We start from the raw sequence: 27736 nt of genomic DNA, 5'->3' as shown, positions 1-27736 counted from the left end.
ATCAGAGATATGCTCGGCTTGTTAAGGTATTGTGTCAGGGACACTTTACTGACAAGTCTTTTCAGGGAAAACTTTAGGAAACATATCCGCCTTGGGGAGCGGGCACACGTGCTACAAGAGCTCTATATAAAGGGGGGTCCAAGCATTGGGGGAGGTACGTGATACACTGTTTGCGCCATATCTTCGTTCTTGTTGCTCTGCCTTCTACTTCATCGCTGGTGACTGACTTGAGAGTCGGAGGGCCAACGCCGGGGACCGCTTCCTTGGCTCGGCATTGACATCATCTATCTTGCAGGGCGAAGCGGAGTCCACAAGCGGTCAGCGGGACATCCACATCCCCAGTTTTCTATCTCATCGACTTTCGGACAGGATCATATTGGCATCGTTTGTGGGAACCTAACCTGCATCCGAATCGAGAAAATGGAGGACGTTGGACGACTCACTACCGTGATGATCACCTAGGAGGAGCTCGACATGCTCGTGCAAGCCTGATCGACAAAAATGGTCGAGCAACAGCAACAGCAACAACAGGTGTTAGACAATCGATAAGCACCACAACCTGCGATGTCGGTAGCCGAGAGATGAGAGGGGCAGAACGATCGAGTGGAGCAAGTCTCTGTATGGGGGCAGAATAGGAGGTTGACCGACACAGGGGGAAGTGCCGCCCGCGCTGATCCCCTTCCACTGTACCTTAGTTCAAACCCCCTTCGAAAATAACCCAAGAGAATCAAGAACAGGGATCATCTTCGGATGACGCGCCCGTTCGGAACGCACAAAAAGGCCAGGCGCCCAGGAGCCATGCTTCACCCGAACGGATCAATCGACAGTTCTCCGAGAAAATCTTACAAGACCCTCTGCCCAGACACTATACCCCGTTGGCGATCGGGGAATACAACAGATCGATCGATCCAGATGATCATCTGGATAGGTTCGAAAATGAAGTCACACTACACCAGTATACAAATGGAGTAAAGTGTCGAGTCTTTCTTACTACCATCTCCGGATCGGCACAACGCTAGTTCAGACGATTGCCGGACGGATCCATACGCAGCTTCAAGGACTTCCGAGCTGCATTCCTGCACTATTTTACCAATAGCCGACGCTATCAGAAGACGAGTGTCAGCCTCTTCTCCCTGAAGCAATGATCGAGAGAAGCACTCCGAGCCTACATCAGGCGTTTCAATTAAGTGGCCATGAACATCCCCTCCGTCTCATCCGAAACGATGATGAATGCCTTCACTCAAGGGTTGGTTGAAGGAGATTTCTTCTGATCGCTCATTAGGAAGATGCCCAGAGACTTCGATCACCTGCTCAAGAAAGCTAATAAATACATAAATGTGGAAGAAGCCCAGACGACGAGAAGAAAAGAGGCGCCGACCGAACCCTTGATGGTGACCGAGCGCTGACTATTGAACAGCCACCAGCCGCCCAAAGGGCCAAGGGTAGAAGGAGCACGACCACACCATAAGGAGGGGCCCACCCTGCGAGTGATAGTAGCCACGATGGGAGTCAAAGCCAAGGCGGTCAACGTTCGGGTATCATATAGCCGGACGAACGATAAGTGTATCGGTCGGTCGAGTAATCAGGTCCCCAACCGGGAGAAGAAGGTGCCCGATCCAACCCTACCTTTGACTCAGGGGGGATGCGCCGAATAGCCGACGCTTAAGGAGGTGTTGGACGCCAGGAGGATGCAGTATCCTGGCCAAGCAGCTATTCTGCTCGGCCCGACAATAGGATTCGGTAGTCGTAGCAGTGTTATGGTCGAGCGGACGTAGTACGAACGCAGCGAAACTCTGGTCGAGCGACTATTTAGCTCGGCCTAGCAGCAGATCCCCTGTGTTATCCATCGACATCCTTTTGGGAGTTAGTGTCACTGACACCATGCATAGTCAACCAGAAGATCGTACGACAGAAGATTTCACTGTCACATCAAAGATATGCTCGGCTTGTTAAGGTATTGTGTCAGAGACACTTTACCGACAAATATTTTCAGGGGAAACTTTGGGAAGCGTGCCCGCCTTGGAGAGCGGGCACGCGCGCTACAAGAGTTGTATATAAATGGGGTCCAAGCATCGACAGAGGTACGCGATACACTGTTTGCGCTATAGGCTTCTTTCTTGTTGTTCTGCCTTTTATTTCATCGTCGGTGACTGACTTGAGCGTCGGAGGTCCAACGCCAAGGACCCCTTCCCTGGCTCGGCACTGACGTCATCTGTCTCGCAGGACAGAATAGAGTCCATGAGCAGTCAGCGAGACATTCACATCTTCAATTTTTTATCTCATCGATTTTCGGATATGATAAAATGTATATATTTTCGGATATGATCAAATGTGTATAAATATTTTTTTTTAAATGATCAAATCAATAGGACCAAATAATACATTCTTCACTCCAACTCTTGGGAAATTGTTCGTTCATTAAATTATGTTGTGCATGAACATATTACAAACTACAAGTTAGATATGCACGAACAAATTAATATTTACTTAGACACATTTCTAATAAATTCATATTAACGCACTAAAACGTATATCCTCGATCCAATACGTGTAATTCCATGAGAACTTTAACTTAATTCCTGTCGATCTAAATATCCATGGAATAGACAAAGAAAAAACAAAAGAGGAAAATCAAAATTTATTCTGCCTCAAAAGAATATTTAGTTTGAAACGGAAATAAAAGGAAATATTTATTTGTTCATGCGATCGAAGCCAAGTCTGACCGTCGAACCTTTCAGCATCCAACCGTGAGCCATCTCCGATAGAGCCGCGCACGCTCCGCCCGTCTCCTCTCGGTCTGGCAAGCGGCGCCCACCGCCTTCTCCGCCGCGCCCACCGCTTTTTCCAGCTCCTTCACCTTCAACACCAGGCACACGGCATCAAGCGATCGACAATGCGTTGCGAGTTTAATTACCTCGATCGATCACCTCGCGCATCAAATTAGGAGGCCGCGCGCTCACCTTTATGATGATGGGCTTCTGACTCGGGAGCTCACGGGCGCCGCTCTTGAACGAAACCACCGACCTCCACGACCGGGCGCCGCCGCTCTCCTTGTTCTTCTCTGCGCGCACTACAGTCTCCGCAGGGGAGGTGCCGCCACCGCCGATGTCCTTGTCCAGCTCCGAACTCAGCTACGGAAGGCAAGAAACATGAGCCGACAACGACGAATTAACGCCGTCGTCTAATTATTAATTACCTGACGGATTCGCGTCTCGAGCATGTGGAGACGGTCCAAAAGAGCGTCCTTGATTTCCAAGTCGTGCATGGCGGACAGGGAAGTGTATCGGCAGTGTTGGCCGCCGCCGCCGCCGCCGCCGCGGCGCTTCTTCGCCAAGAGCTTCACGTCGGCGGTGAAGTAGCATTCCGGCGCAGGAAGGAGTCTCTGCTTCTCCTCTATCTGCCTCAACTGCATCAATTCTCACATTATGCAAGTAGCATTCCATTTATCATTCATAAATCATGATGTAAAAAAGAAGGTATGTACACGTACCCGAAGATCAAATTGGTCGAGCCGGCTGACGAGGGATTCCACCGGAGCAGATGATCGACTTTGGTCGTCCATAATCTGATCTCACTAGTTAATTCTTCTGAGCTTTGGAAGTCTGGTGATTAGTTTATATAGATGGGGTTTTAGCAGTTTAATTCAGGGCCATTAAATCCGGTCGGATTTCATCCTCTAATTATGGCCACTAATTGGTTCTTCTTTTTCTCTTCTAGATCCGGATTTAATCCTCTAATTATGACCACTAATTGCTTCTTCATTTTCTCTCGCAGATCCGGATAGCAAGACTATCGAGGGGCTACTTTGTAGAGTTTGAATGATTAAATAGAATTTTCAGCTGGAGCACTAAAATGAAGGAAAATAGGTACGCACAGCAGAAGATAATTAAGTTGTAAACCTGTTAGCAAATGTAATGTCAAATGGATACAAACAGCACTGTATAAGGCCACCTTAACTATCAATTGGAGATTACAGATCACATATGTTTGACGAAGAAAATCTCTTGCCAAAACACGTTGGGTAATCCTACTGAACAACCATTATCAAATATGCAAATGGTTGTTAGTAAACTATATAGATTTTTATCTATCTATATATCTAGATACGCAATCAGCAATGTGTATGATATTAACTCGAACAGATATTTGTCAATCGAATATACATGCAATGCAAGCCACCATCCTCCATATTTTTCTCGTTCGCCTGCCAATCTTCTGTAATCCTTTAGTCACAAATGCAAGAAAAAAGTCAGATGGAATACTTTGTGGTGTCAGATCACTGCTTGCGCTTTCAAAGTGGAAGGTGTCGAAGTTTCTGTTTGTGTGAAGATAAAAACTCCTGCCACCAACTTCTCCAATCTTGTCACTTTTGTTTATGCCTGATAAAATTGTGTTTTTTTTTCCCCAATCAGAAGGTTTTCATTCTTGAGAATTTTCAAAATCACAGACTAAGACTAACAAACTCAAAACTTTTACCAAACATGAAGACGATGATCCAAAAGTTTTCTAAATCACATAGCTCTGTGAACCAATAAAAACCAACCAATGCAGTTGTTTAACTTGTTTATCAAAGATGAGATGAGGATGACCAAACTATATAGCTCTAAATTAGCTGATTGAATTAGTCATTTGCATCTCAAAAGTCCTTGCTAGTGTTATTTTTTCCAGTTTGTTTTTCTTTTTGGTCAAGCATGCTAGTTAGAATTAGTTGTATTAGGGAAGGTGCCTCAACAAGTCGTGCAATTTGTTAGAGACGTTGATTCATGAATCAACACATGGAGCTCCGTTTTTTGTTTTTCTTATGGGGCTAAAAAGTCATGCTATTAATATGCATTAGGTATGAACTAGCATTTAATATATGAACAAGCATGGATGTACATTTCACATGATATCTAATTCTATTTTGGAGGGCATGTATAGACTGATAATTAATTAAATATGACATTATTAGACATTATTGGCTGGATGACAATTATATTGTTTAAAATCAATGAAATATGCAATGATATTTCTTTGAAACACTCCTAGTGACGTATTGAAAGTTGAAACATGCATTCCAGAAAGGGATAGGAAGAAAGCTATAAAGCTATATAAAAAATATGCACTCCATTTATCTCATCCTAAAAGGAAACATTATTTATTTGTTAAAGGTTCTTACTGAGAAAGATCATGCACCTTATTTGATGTTATTACTGATCGTTGTCTTTCTTTACGAGATGAAAACAATAAGCAAACCAACAAAATTAAAATAACAGAGAATTCTAAGTTCAAGTTACTAATTTCAATTCTTATACTGTTAAGTACTACTGTGAAACTTAAGTGCATTTCTAAATCTCAATTAGTAACTCTGTAGACTTAGAATAAATTCAGAAATTATATTAATAGAAGGTAATGTGAAGAAACCTTGAAGACTATGGCCACTATATTTTTATCTTCATTACTACACAATAAAAAAAGTGCATGAAGACATATTTTATATTACTAGAAATGTATGGAAAAGGCTAACAAGTAAAATGGCACGGAAAGAAAAATTAGATGAAAGGAATTGCCTAGTTCATTCAACTAACACCTAGTATCCAGATATGGAAGTTTAGCAAGACCAGAAACAATATGATGTAAAATGTATGCCAAATTAGAGGAAAAGCAAGTTCCATGAGAAATATCAACTATCTTTATGAATTACCCTGTCAATTTGATCACCTCCATTTTTTATTACAGTGCATTTTGAAACCTTAGTTTGATCCCAACCAGGTAATTAAACATGGAATCTTTAAATATTTTTTTTTTGATAACAACTCAAAGAGCCTAATCACCATGAAAAGAATTCGAATTCGATAAATTTCTGCAGAGGGGTAGAGGGCAAGTCATAGATGCATACTCTGGAGATTGAAATGGGAGTAGTGGAGCTGGAAAGAACCAGCAGATCGCCGGTCAAGCAAGGGAATCCTTCCCTCCCTGCTGTACCTATCCACCACCAACGCGATCGCCTCCTCCACGCTGGCTCCCATCTTCACAATCGCCCTGATCGGCCCGGGGCTCCCCTCCACCACCACGCTCACCACCATCTTTGCCCCTTCCTGAAAATCCACCACCATAAGAACCAGCAGGTACAGTTATTTTTGATTGAACTAGCCACCAAAGTTGTCTACATCAAACGAAACCGAATCTCGAGGAAGCGAGGAGGAATCATGGAAGTAGTGGAGGTTTAAGGCCGATCGGTGCTTGATTCCGCAATCGAAGCTGGAAACGAGGAAGGATCGGACGGTCCGAAGCAGGGGCTCCGAGGAGGTACGGGGTAGGACCCGGATCGGCCTCGGTAGCGAGAAGCGACGGCGGGAGGGGAGAACGGAGTGACGACCGCGGAGGCGACTGCCGCTGACCCCGGCGGTAGTCGGGGTTTTGGGGCAGCGTTTGGACTTTTTCCGCTCGGTCATGGTGGAAGCGAAGTCAGGCGTCCCCGACTTGGGGTTACGACTCCAGCTTCTTCTATCTATGCCTGTTGCTTGCGTCAGCGACTGTGACTATGCGTGCCGTTGGAGTCACCATTCGCGCTGGCCATCCCACCTACTTAACAACGATTGGTCCCGATGGTGAACCCTGTCCGACAGGAATGGTCGATCCAAATACTCCAACGACTGCCGAGTGCCGACGGGATTGAAGTGGGGCGGCAAGGCAACCCATGGATTCAACCGTCTCCTATACACTATTTGTCGATTTGACTGGCCGGTGGGTGTGGTAGGACGCACATTTGGTCGGGGTAGGAGAATCTCAATCGTATCAATATAAAATGCCACCAAACCTAATTTTAAAAAAAAATTGTACAATTTAAATTGATGAAGAAACGGGCAATCTATTTATCGTAAAAAATATACCATGATATATTTTTTTCATGTGGGAAGATATGAAGGGTTCTATTTGGATGCTGAGTTTAACATCATACAGGTAGGCATATGATGTTCATTTATTGTGCAACTCAAGCGCCCATGAGCCAAGTGTTTGCACACCTGTTGCAGGAGTTGAGATCCTCTGTCCTCAAAATGGTGTGTCCCTATGTCCTCTCGCCGATCGGACGGGTTAAATCATATCTCAAAGATGCAATACACATCACGAGGTTATCATGATCATCCGATCGGCGAGGGGACATGGGGACACACTATTTTGGGGACAGAGGATCTCAACTCGATGTATCCTATAGTGTTCAGCATATCTTCGCCGTAAGCTGTATCAAAGAATAAAGAGTTAGATTAAGTAGTCACTTGACATGGGTCTTCAGGGAAATAGCAAAGTTGAATATAGTGCATAGATAGTGTAACATGAGATACATAATAATCAGCTAGTCACTTGACATGGGTCTTCTGGGAAAATAGAAAAATCGAGTATAGTGCATAAATAGTGTAGCATGAGATACATAATAATCGGGTAGTCACTTGATATGGACTCATGGGAAAATAGTGAACATGTAGGTAATATGAAACAATCTATGAAAACTTAAAGGCATTGAAGACCAAAAACATCATCCAGAGATATGGATGGATGTAGGTTCACTTTTTTTTTTTTTTTTTTTTTTTTAAGCTTTGAGGTATAGTTTTTTGGTTGAGATTTTTAAGCCTTTAGGTATTTGTCTAATGCCTCTAGATCTCATCAATGAATCTCACCTAGTAGAGAGTCTCTAGACTCATTGTATAGTTTCTGATTTTTTACCCGCGCTCTTCAGGTCTTACTGTAACTTTCTTGTTGTTTTCCTTACTTAGCCAGCATAGGTTTTACAGAACCAAGAAACTAACGTCCATCTTCTCTCTTAGCTAGTTATTGAAAAGTCAGATAAGGACCGAGGACTATTGATAATAGAAATAATAGACAAAACCCGGAGGCTTAGAAATAAAAGCTCACTCAGCCATATATGAACTAGGACAAATTTAGTATTATAAAAAAAGTTTACAAACTTAAACAAGCATACAAACTTAAGCAAACTTACAAGGATATAGTAGGGAATACAACTGCCAGAGAAGAGAGGAGAGATTACAGGTTCTTGTATTGATGCCTCACTTATGCAGAGAGACTCTCTATTTATAGAAAAAGAAAAGAGACTAGAAGAGAGACGTGGCAGATAAACTGGAATCCTTCCAGTGGAGTTTTAGCTCATGGCTAACGTTCCTAAGTTGCTGACATCATTGCATCCGTCATAGAGCATTAAGTGAGTGTAGTAGTCATTGCTTCCGTCAGGAGTTATATTTCCATCATGTTTATTAAATTTGCTTCTTCAACAGAGCCCATTGAAGGATGTATTGTTGATGTAGAGGCTACAGAAAGATTAATTTTCTGTTTCTCTAGACATGCCAAATTTTCAGTGAAGGTTTCTCCGGCTAGACTGTACTCAGTTGGATCTTGATAAGGATCCCATAACCAAGAGCTTCCTTGAAGAGAGGCTCTCCAATGGTTTAATTGTTTAGAAATTGGCTTTGGAGAGAGCAGTCTTTGTCTGGATAAGAGGGATAGTCTTCGAATGGAAGTAATTGTATATTTAATCCTTGCGCATCTAGTTTAATTAAATGTTTGGCTGGTTCTGTCTGGGTAGAGAGCCATTCAGGTGGAGTACTATCAAAAGTAGCTAAAATGATGGTTTCTTTTTCTTCCAGTAAGTGTTGGATAAGTCTTTCAAAAGTCTTTGATACTAATGGTATTGAGTCTAATTCTTGGATCCATAATTCATGAAGCAGTCCATAAGTCATAAGAGATTCTGGAGTAATAAGTCTTCCTCTATAATTTTTTTCTTTGAAAATTTTCCAACTGTATATTAGCTTGACGTATTGAATATAAAAGTTGGCATCTACAGTCCAAGTCTGTAAGTTTTGTGATAGAACATTAAGAAAACTATTTTGTACATGGGATTTTCTCCGAGTATTCCTCTGTATAAGTAATCATTATTCCGGGGGTCTCATTTTGATGAAACTAGTTTAACGTATCTGAGAGTTCTAAGAACGTTTTATAAGAAGAAATATCGCCCAATGTTTGTAAGTATAAAGTAATGTCTTCTGGTAGGGCTTTTAGTGAGAAAAGATTATTTTTCTTCTTGTGGCCTTGCAGTACTTCTAAGGACTGATACTGAAGTGGTCTAAGTGGCACCAAAAGCATATCTGTTTCTTGCCTTGTTGAGCTAGTATTGGAAGAAGCCTCCATTAAATAAGTTTTGTCTCCTTGTATTTTGTTATCTAGATGAAGTGTTAGGCTTATAATAAAGTTGGGGCCCAATTTCTCTCGGAGTAAGTCATAGGTTTCGTTAAGTGAATAAAACCCTTTATAAGGAGGTTTATCTTTTTCTGGAAGCAAGACTTTTCACTTTATCCCAAGTAGCATAAAAGCTTGCATAAGACCCAGAGAAAATAGCATAACAAGAGAATTTCTTCCCAAGTGGTTTTTGAATAGTAGTAAGGAAGTAATTTGACATAGCATTAATAATGGCTATCTTTTGGCTAGCTATTCCAGGTGAAGTAGTAATATTCCAAATATTATCGATTAAGCATTGTTGGATGCTATCAAGTTGAAGTCTTAAAGGAAACTCAAAAATATCTCCTTTGCTGGAGAATTGAGGAAGGTCTTGATTGCCGAATTTCATTGTCTTTTGGTAGCTATAAGTGCGAACTCTCTTTGTATCCATGACTGCAAAACAATATTAAATTAATAATCTTGATAAAGTGTCTGCTAAAGAATTAGCACTACCTTTAATATGTTCCCAATGGATTTTGAGTCTTTATTAAGAATGACATCTGTAAATTTAATCTAGCATTTTGAGCCTAATCCTTTTCTTACCTCCTTTATCTGTTGGCTATATTTTACTATAGCCTCACAATTGGTTCTGATAGTCATTTCAGATTTATTACAAATAAATACCATGAAGGATTTTAAACAATAAATGACTGCTAGTAACTCAAAGTCTAAAGATGTAAGTCTTCCTTTTTCCTTATATTTTCTGAGGCATATCTGTACAATTATTTTGAAGTTTTTGGGTCATATTTAGATCTTTTACTAAATAAAGCTCCTCCCCAGTATGTCTCACAGCCATCTGTTTCAATTACTAAGTAATTCGTATCTAATGGTAAAGTTAATTGAGGTAATTGTTGGACCATTACTTTGATTTGTTTTACTAAATCTATATCTTGTTGATTAAAATATCTTTGTCCTATTTGCGAAGTTTTGTTATACAGAGGTCCACTAATTTTTCCAATATCTTTTAAATAAGGTCTTGCATAATTAAGTAATCCTAAGAATGATCTAAGTGTTTTGATATCTTCCATTTTATCTGGAAAATCTAAGATTTTGCTAGTAATATGAGCTTGAAGTGTTATTTTACCTTGACCTATAAGACTGCCTAAAAAGTCAATGTAAGGAACAACTAGTTTCATTTTTCTTCTAGAAACAATTAAATCATGTTGTTCAAAAAGGTTAAAAATCATGTGTAAATGTGCATAATGTTCTTCTTTTGTTTTAGAAAATACTAGAATATCATCAATGTATACACATGTGAAGTCAGTTACGGTCTAAATATGTCATCCATTTTCCTTTGAAAGACATGAGAGACTACTTTTAACCCAAAAGGCATTACTAGCCATTCAAAATGGCCTTCCGGGCAAGAAAAAACTATCCAGGGAATTGATTCTGGATGCATTTTAACTTGCCAAAAACCTGATTTCATATCAAATTTAGAATACTATTTCGATTTTTGAATTTTATTGAGTAATTGATCTTTATCTGGTATTTTATACCCATCTTCATGACAATTATCATTAAGTCTTTTATAGTTAAACACCATTCGAGACGGTCCTCTTTTTTGTTCAGCTCCTTTATTGACTATAAAAGCAGGATTTCTATGCCTAGAATTTGATCTCTGGATGACTTGTAATGCCAGGAGTTGAGTAATATGCATCTTGCATTCTTCTATGTCCCAATTGGAATATTTTAAGTCTTGTGCTTTAATGGTTAAGTCAGGATTGATAATATTCAGTTTACAATACACTTTATCTTTTTCCCAATATTTGAGGAGAGTTTCACCAAGAATTTCTATTTTTTATAGTCTAGAAATGACAGCATCTAAGGTGTCTTTCTTACTAAGTAGTATAATTAAAAAGGAGGGTTTAAAACCATCTTGATAGTAAGCTTCTGGTTTAAAGGTGATCTCAAAGTCAGGTGTATCGTATCGTCGCTAAAAGCTTCAGGGCTCCAAGACCCAAGTCTATCTAGTTTTCCTGTAGGGAAAGCATAACTTTAGGTTTCTTGATCTTTTATTTTGGTTGGCCAGAGGATGATGTGGAGCAGCTAGGGTTACAGGGACAGGGTAAGGTAGAGGAAGTAGGATTGTAACTTGGAGATAAATCATGAGAGGCTACTAACCATTAATACAATGGCCAAGGTATAAGGGAAGATATGCACAGACGCGCCAAGTTTCTATTGCTTTGTGTTTGTGCATGCAAGTGAGCAAGTAAGAGAGAGAGAGAGTTTATGCATCAACGGATGCTTCTAAAGCTAAACAAAATGGACTGTGAAGCAAGCTTTTTTCAAGTGCTTTATTTCTTGCACTAAAAAAAAGTAGAATAGGAACATTGAATTAATCTGACTAAAATAAATCATATATGTTCATCCTGAACCATCTTTTTATTTTGTTAGAATGCTGCGCCTGAAATGACTAAATGACTCTTTTAAACCAACAAAGAAATAAAAGGTCAATCACTCTCGAGCGTTCTTAGATTCCTCAAAAGAAAATTAATCCTATTCCTTTGCGGTTGGAAATGAAGCATGCAACCATATGTTAGAAATAGGTAATCACATATAGATACCCTCAATGTTTCTTGCAACTTTTTGGCATGGATTTGTTCACCTTCAATGAAAATATCAAGTGAAGCCATTGATGCCATGGCAAGCTGACCAATGTACTCCTCAAATAGCTCACTCCCGAAAAGCATTGCAAAGATTGCTGCAGGATCAATAATTGCATCCCTGTAAGTATGCAAAGATCAGCCCATTCAATATACTTGGCCATTGGTTTTGAAATAAATTACAAATACAAACTTTTCATTTGATCAAACCATTTTTCTACATAAAAGTAACATATATTTAATTGTGGTAGTTTAAAAATTATTATTATTATAAAGGTAGCTTACGTGGAAATGCCTGATTTTCCATATGCATCATAAGCTTGGCGTTGTGTTGGATCACTTAATACTTGGTATGCCTCCCCCTAAGCCTGATTATTAGGAGTTGTCAAAGCTTTAGAAAATAAGGAACAAGCTCAAACCTTGGATATCATATGCTATTCAGGCAAATAAACTGAAATACAAATTGAATTTGCAGAGAAGTCTTCAGTGATAGTGAATCTTCCAACTTTAATCAATTCATACACTCTTTAAATGCAACTACTTAATTTTCTTTGCCAGGAAGGACTCCATGCCAGTGCTGGTCAATACATGATTGATTGAGTTTTGGTAAAATTGTTTTTAGTCATCCTCAACATCTATAATCATGATGTCAGTTTAAAGGTTGGAGAACAGTAAGGAGCCTAAGAAGTGGTCCATTGCAATGTTTGCTTGAGAAGCTTTTCATGGATTCAATGTCCAAAGGGGTGAGCAGACAACACAAGGATTTCACTAATCATCAAGCAAAAAATATGCAATTATATGTGTTGAAGCCAGGGTGCCAGGGTGTTGCAGGCCTACAGTCTTAAACGGTCACATGGAAAGGTGTGATGGCATAAGTTGCTCTTTTATTGTGGTGGAGTGCCCCCTCTAAGTGGCTACTCAGTTTGAGATAGAATGAGCTCCACCATACTCAACATATCAGAGTCAATAACATACATCAGATTTGCAAACGCCCTGCTGAGGACAAGGTGCTCCACGCCCATAATCTCATGGGGACAAATGTAATAGCACAAATTGTGCATATATTGAGCTGAATTCCTCTCCTATTAAGTTGCTAATCATTTTTGGAAGGAAGAAGCTCCTCTCCTCTTTTAACAGTATGAACGACAAGAGCTATGCCAATCAATAGTAGGATATATTGAAATGTAAGCCAAAGTTACTTTCAGAAGATTGAAAAAGGAAAAAATATGAAATGTCACTACCAAACCAAAACTAATAAAATCTAACTGGTAAATATTTATTGGCTAAAGAAATTTCAACAATCCTCAGTTCTGGGTTAAAACATAGCACTTACCTGAAATTTTGAGCTGCAAGAGGATCATTTGGGTTTTTATCAGGATGCACCTGACTTGCCTACAAATAGCATAGTGACATTAAGCTTAAGAATATTATATAAAGAATGCTAAGAAATATTCTCAGTTACAAACTACAACAATTCGGAAAGAAAATACTTCAGTAGAGAAGTTATAATTTTAAGGTTTTTAGCACTTTCGCTTTAAGTTGTTCTTCATAATTTGATATTTGTCGTACATGGTAACTTTCCAAACTTCAAATAAGCACTTATTGCAAGAAGGTAGGAACTTATCTCATGAATTGTCAACAACATGAAAATTCCAAACTAAAATTTTGAGTTTTCATCTCATTTTTCAATGTTATTAGCTATTCTGAACCTTTTAAGAAACCATGATATTCCATAGCATAGAAGCACACGATATGTAAAACAAGAGGAAGAAAAAAAAAATCATTAATAGCACAAAAGGAAGCCCATCATCTAGTAAAATCTTTTAAGAGCATCCACACCAGCTTTCTTATCCAAAATGTATAATTTAGGATAAAAAAGTTACTTTATTAAATTTAAATATCTACTTTCCACTATATCATATATCAGCTTCCTTATTTTTTTCTCTCTTCTCTATAATATTTAGGGAATGAAATCTATTCCTTAAATTTAGAGAAGTACAATTCATAAATGCTAAATTTAGGAAATGGATAGGGTAGCCGATGCAAAGATTTTTTAATTATACTATTCAAAATTTAGGGTAAACTCTTTAGTTACAGTAATTGATGTGGATGCTATTATTATTATTATTATTATTATTAATAAAGACTTAGTAGTGTTGGTGCAATTGATCCGTAGAGCTTAACTGGGGAAAGCTGTTGATGCAGTCATACTTGAGTTGGGTTAATTTTAATGTGGTTGCATGTTAAACAAAATTGATAAAATATTCTTACTTATGTCACGTGTTGAGATATTTGCAGATACAGGGTATCATTTGGCTAGTTTGATGGGTAGAAGTCTCAGCGAGTAAAGGAGAAAAGATGCTTGGCATGAAATCCCCGGAAAGTAAACTCCAGGAGGGTAGGAGTCCCAACAAGTCTTGGAGAGTATGCTCCTAGCTGGTGGAAGTCCAGGTAAATCAAGGGAGGACCAAATGTTTGCATTGTGTTATTAAGGTCTTGCATTTGCAAGAGCATTCCAAACGAATTTGTATTTACAAATTGCAATTTATTCATCCCCTTCTAGATGCATGACAATCTCAACAGGAACATTTTGGTATTTAACTCAAATAAGCTAATGTTGCAACATGTATTTAACTCAAAGTGTGCAAAGACGCGTCACTATAGTTCACTCCACCCGAAATATGGAACAAAGAGAAGAGAAGACAGGAGAAGTAGAGAACAGAACAGGGCTGGTCTACTGGAAGCTCGAAAATTTTGGTGATCAAGGGAACCGGCGTAGCAGATACTTAAAAGGAGGCCGCTGCAGAAAAAGGGAGCTCGAGCGACTGTGAAACTGAATAATCCGGAAAGGCAAATAAAAAGGAAGAGAAACTAACCTTCACGTAGTAGGCCTTCTTGATCTCAGCTTCGGTGGCTGAGGGGCTGACACCAAGCACGTCATAGTAGTCAGTCTCCTTTACCATCTCCCCCTCCGCGCTGTCTCTTCTCTTTCTCCTTCTGCACAGTTCTTCTTATCTACCAGCCTCAAACCCACAGCAGCAGAAGCGGCGCGGGTGGGCGAATCTACTCCGGCGATCGGATTCGATCTGCAGCAGAAAATATATATCTTCCTTCCGGTTGTCGAGAGACCAAAATCTAATTCTTTCACTTCGCAAATCCTCTCTCTCTCTCCGCGTCGTCGGTGCCAGCAGCAAGACGTCTGTAGAGTCTTTTCCTCGGTGAAAACTGAAACAAGTGGTAAAAGGCGATATCGCTCGTCCTCAGTGTCCCCGTCGTATCATGTCTAAGATCTTCACGAAGGAGGTAAATCACGGTAGCTGGAGAAATTAGTGCGCAGTGGAAAGAGGTGCACAGGGACCAGGGAATTATGCTCTGACTACCCTACGGTTCGAACCCACGCTCTCAAGTGGCAAGCTTCTACGAACTAACCGTTCCAGATAACCCTGTGGGGCAAGTGAAAACTGAAACAAGCCGATGGAGGAGGAAGCTAAAGCAAGAGAAGATGGAATGAGAAAACGGGTTGACGATCCAGAAACGGGTTATTAACCTTTGAAATAATGACTAGTACGTAATGAAGATATTTATCTTGATTTTATCAAAATTCGAATATCAGATTTCATAATAACGTTAATCACTAGATCATCTGGAGACCTCTCTAGATCATTACAAAAGGTGGAATCGTCACCTTAGCGGCCCCTTGGGTCCGGCCCTACAGATATCCAGAGGGGGTAAATCATGATTAAGCTGAGTAGGAGGGGTGACTGGGGTCGAGTGGAATTTAAAGCACAGCAGACTAAAGTTTTATGCCCGTGTGCAACTGACGACCCTCGACCTCTGAACCTCCGTTACAAACATCAGACACCCTTCCAACTGATCCAGCCCGTGGGGGCAGACCTCTCCAGATCATGCTGCTAGCCAAAGTGGACACAAAGCCTTTTATAGTCTGTTCTCACCTTCCAAGATTTGAATTCTCCACCCTAGCAAATATTATATCATAAACAAAAAGGGCATTCTATATTTCTATTACACTGCTATTTTCGTCTTTTTCATGTTCGATTTGGGTGCTGATTTAATTTTATGAACTACCAGAAGATCTGTGATTTTTTATTTTGTTTTGTTGACTTTTCAATTTTTTTACTTGGTGGTTTAGTGATTTGGTAGGAGGTGAGGCGCCTAAGAGGAGCATGTGCCCAGACTCCCGACCATTTAAACAATGCCCACCGAAAAATTTAAATACTCAGGCAAATGGGTACCGCCTTAATTCAATAAAAATAATTAACTAAAAGCATTTTGCTTTACAGAAAATTGAAATGCCTTAATTATACAACTTAAAGTAAGATTCACACTGAAAATGAATTAATTTAGTGTAATATTTGAAGTGTACAAAGTAAGGCATTACAACATAAGGTGTGTTCATTAAAAACAATCAAGGACGCAATGTCAAATTCTATCGAAACACACTGTTAGAGAAGCTTGGAGACACCAAAAGTTAACATTACAAATGTTCTTCCGAAGCAATCAGTTAAACAATTTCAAGCAAACGGTCGAAGTTATTGTATCTAAACCATTTCTGCTGCTTAATCCCAACAACAGAGAAACTTATGACCCTCCGGGACCAGAGCAATTCAAACTTTTTAAAATAATAGAAACAATGAGAGCTCCAAAAACTCACTCTCGTACAAAGTCATAATGTCAGTGGAAGGCACTCCCCTGAGCTTCATCCATTAACAATGTTAAACAGATTAGGATCGCTTTATAAAAATGTTTTGCGGTCAGCAGCATTAGTTCCTTAGTTTCATCAAGAAATATAAATCTGCAATTGGAGAAGCTACGGGTTTGCGATAAAGGTTCCGACATAGCCACAGCCAACAACCAAGAATGCAACCGCCTGAACATAGATATAACCATAGTAGTAGTTTTGACCATAGGCAAGATTGTAGCAGGCACAAAGAAAGAGAAAGGCAGCAAATCCGAGTTCTGGCAAGTTTAATCTGGGTGAAAAGTGAACAAATAGCCTGTGTAAATTATAGTGTCAAGGAAAGTAAATGAATTACAGACATCATATTGATTACCTGTCGCTTAGAGTGGTTGATGCCTTTTCTAGTAATGGGATTCTAGTTTTATCCTTGAGGGACTCTCCCAGCTTATCCGTGACTATCCATTCGTCAAAAGTACCAGCTTCCAATAGACCAATTATAGTTGCTTTCATCCGGTGCATGGCCATGACATTCTCAAACAGGATCCAAAATGGAATAAGATGGAGGGAACTGCCACAAGTAAAACTAGGCAATTTGATCTCCTAATACTTGTGCAAGGAAGATAAACAGACGGATTGGAATTTAAGTAATATGTTCAAGAGAATGATTCATCTTTCACATTTGAATTAATGACTGAGTTATAAGAATCAAAGCAATAATGGCATGAAAGATTATTGATAGGAAACAAAGGGCTGTGATTAAATCAAAATGAGACCAACCTTGGATTTCTTATGGCATTCAAAATGGTAATTGTAGTAGGTATATACACTACTCCCCATGCTGGAATGGTGGCTTCCGGAACCAAAACAGATGTTGGGATCACAACGCAATAAAGAAAAAATGTAACTAAGTGGGTTACAATCTTCCTTACAAAGAAAAAACTGTATGTTAGATGGAATTTCTTCCATAATGATACTTCCTGCATGGCATGAAACAAACAGATATGAGCAAAAGGAAGAAGTTACTGAAAGTCATATATCAACACAAGAAATACCTTGGCCTTTAGTATCTCAATTGCCATTTTCCGGAACAAGTATGCAGCTCCACAACTCCAGCGATGCTGCTGGTACCGGTATGCCTTGAAAGTACTGGGCAATTCGCTTTTAACCTATACAGATTGTACCGCCAATAAGTAAAGCTTTAGCATAATAGTCAGGATTGTATAAGATGGAAGGATTCTTGAGAGTATTCTTAACAAATTGTTGTAAGGGGTCAAACCAGTCAATCGGATTGTTGAAACCGTAAGTAGAAATTCTCACAACAAATTGTTTAAAGGGTCAAAGAAGTAAATTGCAATGTCAATCTTTAGGAATTCCTCAATCATCATTCAAAATAGTTTCCACAGGTATCAAATAGATGACTTCGTGAAGCATTATGAACCAGTGCAAAGTACATTAAATCAGGCATCAATTACTCCGTTGTAAAACAAAAAACAAGCTATATCCCAGATAGCTAATTGGGTTGCCTACCTGGATCTCATCTTGCCAATTAGATCTATGCAAGGGCACATCATTGCTGATAGAACTCAAGTCACTAAATTGTCAATTATAGTAAGTGGAGTACTTCTGAGTCGCCTTTTTTCCAAGTTTAATGAATTCAAATTGTAAAAAAATAAAAAAAAATATCAGTCATCATATATGTGCATGATCAGGAATTTTACCTCAATTGTATGCTGAGCACAAGCAAATTTTAAATGACTTAAAACATCTACCTTTACATCACCCACATACAACAGTTTCCAGCCTCTGAGGGTTGCTCTTACAGCCAAGTCCATATCCTCAACAGTGGTTCTATCCTTCCAACCTCCTGCTTCATTAATTGCTGATGTACGCCACACACCAGCAGTCCCTGTAAGCATTTAGTGAAAATGAAAGCAGTTACTCAAAAAATTGATAATGAATCAAGGTAAGTTAATGGGGCTTTTCTTCTAGAAAGGCAACAGCAACCCTTACAAGTCTAGTGCTATCTATTAAAATCAATCTCTCCCCACAATAGTTAATAAATTGCAGATCAAACTCCAAGATTTTGAATGGGCAGTTGAAAGATAGTTTGGAAATGATTAACTTGCCATATTTCAAATCCATATATCCCCAATATTTCTTCCGCGTCAAAGAAATATTGTCAAAAATATTTCCATATATCCCCATGTATCTGGCCTCAACGACCAATATAAACTTGTCAAAAATATGATAAACATGATGTTATTGTAACACTAGATTATCACTCGACTAATGACATGGCCTTAAGAAGACTTCAATTGTAGGACAGTATGCATATAGCCATTATCAACAGTACGGCCATGCTGCATTCTGCTGTATATGCAGTGGGTAATTAACTGAGTGTGATTTACCATTGAAGCCAAAAAACGCGAAGGTGGATGAACCTGCTTCTTGCTCCACTTTAAAGTGGTAGTCCAATGTAAGCTTTTGTATCCTTGTCATAAGGCAATCGCTGAAGTTCACTGCAAAATCGTCCATGAAATGCCATGTCAGCAACTTCCTGTCATTAAGGAAGAGGATAAATCAGAACAAAAGACTCTTATTTTCTAACAGCAATATCAAAAATATAAGATCCAAACACATAATATCAATAATAAGCATCTTACTCTCTTTCATTATTTTTTCAGGTCCTTTTAGGCAGCTCTTGTATGTGAAACAAATATACATTTAGTTCTAAGTCCTATCTACTCTCTGACTTCAGGACTAAACAAGGATGACAATTGCCTTCTATGCTAAAATGAACAAATTGCTTCCTGCCAAATACAAATCAGTGCAGAAAGAATGCAGAGTAGTCAGTCATACAGCACCATTCCTGAGTAGCAACAGACATTAAACAAACTAATTGCAGTCCAACAGCTAGGAAAACAAATTTGCAACTTTTAAGAGATTTCTACAAGCCCATGCAAGAGCATACGTTAGAAAGTAAAGCTAAGTTCACCAAAGGAGCCATACTTTTTGTCCAATTTGCATTTAGTAGACTCACAAACTAAGAAAACTTCTGGCATAGATATCATCTCTTGCAGAATTATAGACAACTCCATAGACATGTGACTGGTGGAACTAATGATGTTCTTTTATATTAGCTTAAACCAACTATAAGTAGATCTGTTAAAGCACCTGCAGATACTCCAAAGAAATACAGCAGGAAGATAGCTGGGACTTCGGAATCCAATTACTAACTATCATTGATTTTGATATGTAGCTGCATAAACTGATAGAGAGCTTCTGTGATTTGACAAAAAAGTTACTGCAAGATGTAACATGTTTCCTGGTTCCACAATCATTTTAGTGATGAATTATTCTGTAATATGATTTAGTGTTAATTGTCAATTACATGTGAATCGATAAGAATTGGAAATACCAGAATCAAGTCCCTTGGCTTGATAAGAATCAGTAAAATATTTTATATTCAATACAGATTAACATCTGATCTCTTATTAACATTAGATAAGAAGCTAAATAGAAAACCTAGAAATGACTATTATATACTATCATTCCGCTATAACTTACCCAGGATTTTTAAGGCATTAAGCTGGTTTATTTTATATGCAAATGAAATTTTTTGCAGACTAAACCATAAACCACTACGATTGAACACAAACTTAGCCAAAAATGAATCACATACTTACCAAATTGCCATCGTGCTTGAACAAGTGCAATACGTGGATTATGAACAAGAAAAGGAATGGTTTTCATGAGAAAATCAGGTTCTGGTTGGAAATCAGAATCAAAAATGGCAACAAATTCACATTCTTTGGCATAGTCATGTTCCATTCCCAGTTTCAATGCACCAGCTTTGTACCCTTTCCTGTTATCCCTAACTTCATAGTATATATTAATGCCTTTGTTTGCCCAAAGCTTGCATTCAATTTCCACCATGCCCTGAAAAGAAAATCTATCTAAAATAAATGTAGTAACTTTTGTCAAAACAAATAGCGGCATGGTAAGATATTAGTAGTTCGTTAGTTAATAATATCAAACCTTGATTAGGAAAATAGACTAGTGGTAGAGCTTTTGGCCACATCCAAGAAAGATAATAATTGAAAGATAAATATGTTAGGATATGATAAAAATACCGATGATGAGGGGTAGTTGTACCAACCTATGGTACATATAATTGAGATGTATTTACTCCCTTCATCTAGCTTTGGGGCAACGGTGAGGAATGTTTGGGATGAGCGAGTCATCTTTTTCCATATGTACTTGTGATGTATCAATATATTGATTCTGTTATATTTCATATTGGTTTTTAGTTGTATTTGGAATTGATGGTTTTGCTAGGCGAATATAGTATTTAATGTATGTATACTTTTCTAGGACCGGTACACAAATTTTTCTAGTCTCCCTGTGGTCCTCTATACACAATTAGAGCAAAAGTGCCATAAAGCATCTTGTTTGAAGTAAGTTGTATTCTAACACAAGGCCGGCTCAAAGAATAGGCCATTGAGGCTTATGCCTAGAGCCCCTATTATATTAGGGTCCACCAAATTATATATTTTCATCGATAATTTTAATGTTTTAGTAGCCAAATTATATTTGGTCATTAATTTTTAATTTTTTTAGATTTAATCAATAATTTTATTTTTTTATAGATTAAAGTTAAATTTGATCGTTTTTATTTTTTTTACTCGTGCTAGTTTTGATTGATAATTTTAATTTTTTAATATTAAAGTTAGATTTGGTTGATAATTTATTTTTATTTTTTATTAAAATTTGACTTGCAATTTTTAATTTTTTACTGATAAAAATTTAATTTAATAATCAAAATTAAGTTTAGTTAATAAATTAAAAATACTTATTAGTTATACTTAATTAGTATTTTTTTATAAAATTACTTTGAACGTGAAAAGCATATTTAATATTGTACTACTATTTCTTTTATTATCATTTTTATACCATTATTATTATTATGTGATTGCTCTTCAATGAGTTATTTTGCAACTTTTTATTAAGTAATTTGCCGTTGTTGTTTATTAGCTAAATATTTTTGATTAAATAAATTTAATTGATAATTTATCGAAATTAAAATTGATAAAAGACAACTTGGTTCACAAAGGTCCTGCAATATAGGATCCTAAGGAAGAGTTTTTTATTGTATGGAGTGTTTATATCTACTACTCGAATCTATTACATCTAAGTCACACAACAATAATTTTTACGTTGCATCAAGACTTTCCTTCATTGAAGTTAAAATTAATTGATATTTTCTTTAAAAAATAGTAATTAAAATATATATTAATAGTATTACAATAATTTATTATTCATTGTCAAATTAGTTAACATAAATTTTTTTTTAATTTTTAATTTTATTAATAAAGAAGTGAGGTTTGACATAAGATAAAGTCATTGCTATGTGATTTAATTGGTCATTCCTTCCCATTGCATAAATAATTATTAGAGCATCCACCTTAATTTTTTTATTATTTTCTTCTCTTTCTTCTATTTTTTATTATTATATTTATAGAATGAGTGAAAGAAGAGAGATTAAAAAGAAATATTATTTTATTTTTAGGGTAGATGTTTCATTCCTAAATTTAGAAAATCACTATTAATCAAATCTAAATTTAGGGAATATATAGGGTAACTGATACAGAGGATTTTTAGTTATCCTATCTAAAATTTAAGATAAAATATTTGGATAGGATAGCTGATGTAGATGCTCAATGTATATCGGTCCTTTTAAATTTTACTAATAAAATAAAATATCTCTAATAATATTTTTTTAAAAAAATATTAAGATCTGAATTTTTTTTTTCTTGACCTAGAGCCTCAGGAATAGTTGAGACGGTCCTGTTCTAACAATTAATAGGTGCCAAAACTTTACTATAACTGCTGTAAAAAATAGTTCTAGGTTTATCCAACCTTTAAGAACAGAAAACATGTATATGATATGTGCTACATAAAAACAACAGTGCAAAATCAGTCTGTCCAGTTTATTTATAATAATTAATTCAATAAACAATATATGATGAAAAAATGCACACGAGTATTGGGTAATTAGCCTTGGAACGTGAGAAAGCATATGAGAAAATATCAAAAGGTGGCCACAGCTCCTTAGGCAAAAATCGAAAGAGCATCCCATTTTTTGGAATCGTCACATGCACGTCTCTCTTTCATTTTTTTTTTTTTATCAAAAGAGCGATTCACCCCCACCAGCTCCCTATAAAATGATAGGATTACCCTTAACTACATTGTTCAACATTATTATCTCTTATCACACGCATTAAATCGTAGTTGCTACCAATGCAATTACGATTTTCATAGCTGCTACAATATGAATATTGTTGAATAGAACAAGTTCGAGTTATAGCAACTACTATTTATAGCTACTACGTGAATATTATTAAATAAGATAAATCTGAGTTGTAGCAGTTATATTATTATTGAACTAGTCAAAATCCATCCTAAGTGTTCAGGGTTTAAATTTGAAATAGACCTACCAATAAATGGAAACCGAACTGCCAAAAAAGTCAAAACGGACCAAATATTAACTTCAGGGTAGCTATGTAATTTTACATGAGGTTTGGTAAGGTGGGACACCCTTTGATAAAGAAAATTAAAAAAAAAGGTGCCCATTCCAATGAAAAGGAGCATCCTATTAATTATCGCTGGGAGCTCCTGAGGAAGTTGCAGTACTTTTCAGATGGATAGCTCGATGCCCATTTATTTCATTTAGACGAACACTATTGGTATTTATTGAAGAACTCCCCCAACTTGTGACTGATAGGTAGGCTGCCACGCAACGTGGAAGATCGAACATCTGGACCTACCGGGACGATTGGAGGACGATTTTCATGAGAACATTCACTAGCATGTGCTAACGTAGCATTTCTACGAAAAAAATCAAAGAAACAATTTTATGATGAATGTGTCGCGTTGTGTCCCTAGTTAGCAGAATAGCAGTACGGCAGTACCCTACATACGCAAACAAAAATTCCAAATTCAAGTCTCCGAACCAGCTACACACTTTTCATCGGTTGTTAACTTACTAAACTCAGATTTTATTGGCTTGTACTGATTAAATGCAACAGGAAGTAGCGATACCTTGATCGTAGGATCCGTGGAATCATCCAGAACTTGGATTACTATCCGATCGGACGGCCAGAAAAGAGCACAGGCGGCCCCAATGGAGAGCTTGTATACCTGCAAGTGCAAACCAAGTCGGTTGCCAAATGCCATCCATTTTTGTCAGACAATAAAAGAATAAATCAAAATCGAGAGTAGGGATATCAGTGATAAATGTCGTTTTAGTACCTTTCTCTCGTTGTACATCGGAATCTGAACGAGCACCATGGGAAAATCCAGATTCCCGGACTCCGGGTCGGCCCCGGCGTTGATCGGCTCCCAACGGTAGCGCGACTCCGGCCAGCGGCGTAGGATCTTGACCGCGAGGCTGACGACGGCCATGGAGACCACCTCGACCAGCAGCATCGCCGACATCGCCAAGCAAACGACGATCGCAACTCGCAGCACCGGCGCAACTGCCCGCGACCGCACCTCCCGCCAGGCGTCGCCGATCGAGCCCAATAGCGCATCGGACCAACGCCAAGCGATTGCAACGCCGTCTGGGGAAGGAAGGAGTGCGCTATAGTCATCAGCTTGGAGAAGGATAGCTGGAACGGAAGGAGATTACTACTTGTAGCTCGACCTACCTGACAGTGGTAAGATGGTGGATAAGAGATGGGAGACGACGCCGACCGGGGAGGGAGGAGCGGCAGGGCCAACAGACAAGGGGTCCTCCATTGCTCTCTCTCTCTCTCTGCGCCTCCCTCAAGCCCTAGCTCAAGCTACGGAAGACGCAAAGCCACAAAGGTAAAGGAAGAAATGAAGAGCGCTTTCTTCCTATGGAGAGGAATAGAGAAGAGAGGGAAAAGGCCAAAAAAACAAAAAAGGGGATAAAATAAAAGCAACGGTGGACGTTCCGTTTCATGTCCCTTACGCTGCGTGCATAGGAACATTGCGCAACGGATCTCACAAGACAGATCCGAAATGGAGAACCGAAACCGATTTGTTCGCGGATTAATCGACAGAGAAACCCGAATCAGGGAATCATCTAAATCCGAATCCGTTTTAAAAAAAAAAAAAATCTGTGTTACGATGCGAATCCGAACATAGCTTTTGAGATAAGATAACGCAACTCGCAGCGTTAGCATTTAACAACTTATACGGGCCAAGGAATAGGGTAGTTAAAAGTCGAGAGGCGATGGTAATTAAAGCTAAGAACCATATGTCTAAATAAGTTACTCTCATTCTCTTAATAGGATATACGTCGGTTGGACACTAGGGTTTAGTCTTCTCATAGCATAATTTTTATTTTTCTCTCGGCCGGCTATACTCAATGTCGGTCAGACCTAAGGGTTCAATCCTCTCTTGGCATGATTTCCAATTTTCTCTTGGCTATTTATACGTTGTTCAGATCTAAGGGCTCAGTCTCCCCATGGCATGGTTCCAATTTTCTCCCTGCTAGCTATACGTCAGTCGAAGCTAAGGGCTCAGTCCCCTCATGGCATGATTCTCAGTTTTCTCCTGAACGATTATACATTGGTCGGACCTCAGGGCTCAATCCCCACATTTCTCCTGAGAATAGCTTCCAACCTACGCCCGGACAGCTCCACGTCAGGCAGACAGTATTCTACTTTGCATAGCTCACAGTTTACGCCCAACTGGCATAATGCCAGACGGACTATTGTTAGGAGATAACGTTGTCAAAGAATCACAATCACCTTCTTCCACCCAATGGAAGTTCGTCGTTTATCTTCTATCACCTGACATATCCTAACACTCAGTATTATCTGATGTCTGATGATTACGGAGGTTACGAAAGGCGGTATAAAAAGAGAGATTCTCTCTATTGACCAGGTGTGCGCACACGCTCACTCATACACATGCATTACTACTATTCTACTTTCATACTTTTTCCGCTCGGCTTCATTCTGACTTGGGCGTAGAAGAGCCTGTGTCATGAACCTCTTCCATGGTTCTTGCTCTAATGCTCTGAATGCTTGGTCTGTGGTGTTTGTAGGATCGTGGGTATCATCGGCGATCGCCCCCCCCCCCCCTTCTTTCCTCCGCCGGTCTTTGGCCCGGGTCTTCTCCTCGTCAACGTTCTCACCCTCGTCACTAGCACCTCCATCTGACTCAGCTTCCGGATGGGATCAAATTTGGCGTTGTCTGCGGGAACACATTCACTTGCTCTAGAACGGAAAGACGGACGACATCGGTAGAATCAACATCACCATGACACTCAAGGAATACGAGCTATTCAAGGAGGTTAAGATACGAGCGCCTTTAGAAAAACATACCACAGATTCTCATCAGTGTTGTGCACCTATGGCCTCATGAGACGGGCCCTCCGCCTTGGACGGAAGGTCCAAGAGAAAGTAGCCATGTGACTTCCCCCGAGCATTGTATCAAGCCCCTGGAGAAGGCTACACCAAAATGGAGCGATGTCAGGCCTCCTTGGCTTGGAACTCGCCTTCAAGGGACCTGAAGAGGGGAAAGGTCCTAGTCATTCAGGAGATATCTGAGCAACCCAACACTCCCTTCTCTCAAGAAGTGCTAGACGAGAAATTGTCTAGGGTAAATCTCTTACCTATTGAAGAATACGAAAGTAGCAATGATCCAGATGATCACCTCCGAAAATTTCAAAACGCTGCTCTCCTGCACTAATATAGCGATGTCATAAAATGCTGAGTATTTTTTACCACTATTTCGGGCTCGACACTAAGATGGTTTGACATACTGCTAGTTGGGTCCATCACCTACTTCAAAAAATTCAAAAACATCTTCCTGTATCATTTTGCCAATAGTAGGAGATACTAAAAGACTAATTATAGTCTATTCACTCTCAAGCAAGGGACTACAGAGTCCTTGAAAGCGTACATCAAGCGTTTCAACCAGATGACACTGGACATCCTGTCTGCCACCTCTGAGATATTAATAAGTGTCTTCTCTCAAGGCCTATTAGAGGAGGTTTTTTTTCTGAGCCCTTATCTGAAAGCTCACAAAGAGCTTCGATGATCTGCTGGGAAAAGTGGTCAAATACATTAATATGGAAGAAACTTAAACCGCTCGGAAGAAGGAAGTAAAAACCCCCACTTTGACCAGTCGAGTGGAGAGGAGGCCACCACCGCCTCCTGTTCGGCCTAAGGATCCCCGGCCGAATCTCCCTCTAGTTCGAGAAGCAAGGGTGGCACAACGAGTCGAGGTTGTTCAGGCCCCTATCGACAAGTCTTTCCCGTGGGAAGCTCGGTACTGCATTTGCCACCGGTCTCACACTCACAACACAGGGAACTACTTCCAGTTCGCTCGGGATTCTTGCTGAGTAGCTGAACTAGGCCTGGCTCAGCTTGAAATCGTGCCTCAACTCCTGAGATAGCAAGCCAGTAGAGCCGTCAATTTGGGTTGGGCTCGTCGGGTTAGCCTGCCCTGCCAAAAAATTATATGGGTTGCGTTGGGAATTTATCAACCCATCAGCTGACAGACCTAAATGGGTCAACCCGCACGGGTCGTGAGTCTGATGAGCCAGCTCGTGGGGGGCTCAGGTTGGCCCGTGGGCTAACAAAAAAATTTCAATAAAAATTCTAAAATAAAAAATAACTTACAAATGAAATATTAAATTTCAATTCAACGGCTGAGATAGAAGATCTCTAACTTTCATCTATTGTAAAATGGTAAAAGTTAAAAACCCTACCCTATTTTCCCATCCGCTTAGCCGAATCGTCGTGACGTCGAGTCGTCTTCCTCGTGCTCTTGTAGGTTCGCCGCTCGCAGCCTCGCACCGTCGCACGGTCCTGCCTCAGCACCTCTCCTTATTTTTCCATCCGCTTCGCCAAATCACCGCCTACCTTGCACTCGCATAGGCTCACACGCAGCATGCTTCTGCCTCAGTTGCCACTTGCCAGCACCTCCTTGTGCCCATGAAGTTGTTAGAAAAATTAAAAGAATAGCAATCTGCCATGCCACTTGCCTCACGTGAGCCTACCGACTGCCTTAGTACCACCTCGTGGCCTTGTGAAGAAGCCTACCAACAAACTGAAAGAAGGCAGTCCAACAGACGTCAAGCTTGAATCCACTAGTCCGATAATCCCTAATCTCCCAACTTGAATCCCAC

General features: G+C 39.3%; 2 protein-coding genes and 1 pseudogene across 8 annotated transcripts; all 3 read right to left on the bottom strand.

Annotated features, from left to right (window-relative positions):
* Positions 1-2615: 2615 nt before the first annotated feature.
* On the bottom strand, positions 2616-6497 carry LOC122027538. Of its 4 annotated transcripts, XM_042586527.1 has the most exons (6): positions 6150-6457; positions 5879-6077; positions 3491-4379; positions 3197-3406; positions 2961-3131; positions 2616-2857 (listed from the first exon to the last, which is right to left on the bottom strand). In XM_042586527.1, exons 3-6 carry the CDS (start codon positions 3560-3562, stop codon positions 2735-2737), a joined length of 576 nt encoding a protein of 191 aa, XP_042442461.1. In that variant the 5' UTR covers positions 3563-4379; positions 5879-6077; positions 6150-6457; the 3' UTR covers positions 2616-2734. The 4 variants fall into 4 exon arrangements, 1 of the variants encoding a protein (XP_042442461.1); XR_006124445.1 differs by having other exon boundaries at positions 2961-3406; positions 6150-6497; XR_006124444.1 differs by having other exon boundaries at positions 2961-4379; positions 6150-6497.
* Positions 6498-11572: 5075 nt separating this feature from the next.
* LOC122027629 lies at positions 11573-15081 on the bottom strand (annotated as a pseudogene).
* Positions 15082-16345: 1264 nt separating this feature from the next.
* Positions 16346-24473, bottom strand: LOC122026924 (probable glucomannan 4-beta-mannosyltransferase 4). 4 transcript variants are annotated; one of them, XM_042585672.1, is made up of 10 exons: positions 24276-24469; positions 23878-24188; positions 23668-23766; positions 20253-20505; positions 18975-19085; positions 18336-18472; positions 17619-17732; positions 17344-17543; positions 16940-17134; positions 16346-16858 (listed from the first exon to the last, which is right to left on the bottom strand). In XM_042585672.1, the coding sequence occupies exons 1-10, from the start codon at positions 24364-24366 to the stop codon at positions 16696-16698; spliced, it is 1674 nt and encodes a 557-aa protein (XP_042441606.1). In that variant the 5' UTR covers positions 24367-24469; the 3' UTR covers positions 16346-16695. The 4 variants fall into 4 exon arrangements, with proteins under 4 accessions (XP_042441606.1, XP_042441607.1, XP_042441609.1 ...); XM_042585674.1 differs by lacking the exon at positions 16346-16858 and having other exon boundaries at positions 16993-17134; positions 17344-17416; positions 17496-17543; positions 24276-24473; XM_042585673.1 differs by lacking the exon at positions 24276-24469 and having other exon boundaries at positions 20253-20518; positions 23878-24019.
* Between the last annotated feature and the right edge of the window lie 3263 nt (positions 24474-27736).

The sequence above is a fragment of the Zingiber officinale genome, chromosome 10A, assembly GCF_018446385.1.
Source record: "Zingiber officinale cultivar Zhangliang chromosome 10A, Zo_v1.1, whole genome shotgun sequence".
Lineage (NCBI taxonomy): Eukaryota > Viridiplantae > Streptophyta > Magnoliopsida > Zingiberales > Zingiberaceae > Zingiber > Zingiber officinale.
Note: the sequence above shows the minus strand (reverse complement) of the source record. Positions and strands in the feature narration are given on the sequence as shown.

What these genes read in the sequence shown, in the direction of transcription:
- LOC122027538 (XM_042586527.1), bottom strand. Translation starts at nt 3,562, where the DNA reads ATGGACGACCAAAGTCGATCATCTGCTCCGGTGGAATCCCTCGTCAGC. An exon ending in TCGAGACGCGAATCCGTCAG is followed by an intron (nt 3,132 to 3,196) that starts GTAATTAATAAT and finishes TGCCTTCCGTAG; the next exon opens with CTGAGTTCGGAGCTGGACAA. An exon ending in AGAAGCCCATCATCATAAAG is followed by an intron (nt 2,858 to 2,960) that starts GTGAGCGCGCGG and finishes CTGGTGTTGAAG; the next exon opens with GTGAAGGAGCTGGAAAAAGC.
- LOC122026924 (XM_042585672.1), bottom strand. Translation starts at nt 24,366, where the DNA reads ATGGAGGACCCCTTGTCTGTTGGCCCTGCCGCTCCTCCCTCCCCGGTC. An exon ending in CCACGGATCCTACGATCAAG is followed by an intron (nt 20,506 to 23,667) that starts GTATCGCTACTT and finishes TTTTCTTTTCAG; the next exon opens with GGCATGGTGGAAATTGAATG. An exon ending in AATGCCATAAGAAATCCAAG is followed by an intron (nt 17,135 to 17,343) that starts GTTGGTCTCATT and finishes TACTTGTGGCAG; the next exon opens with TTCCCTCCATCTTATTCCAT.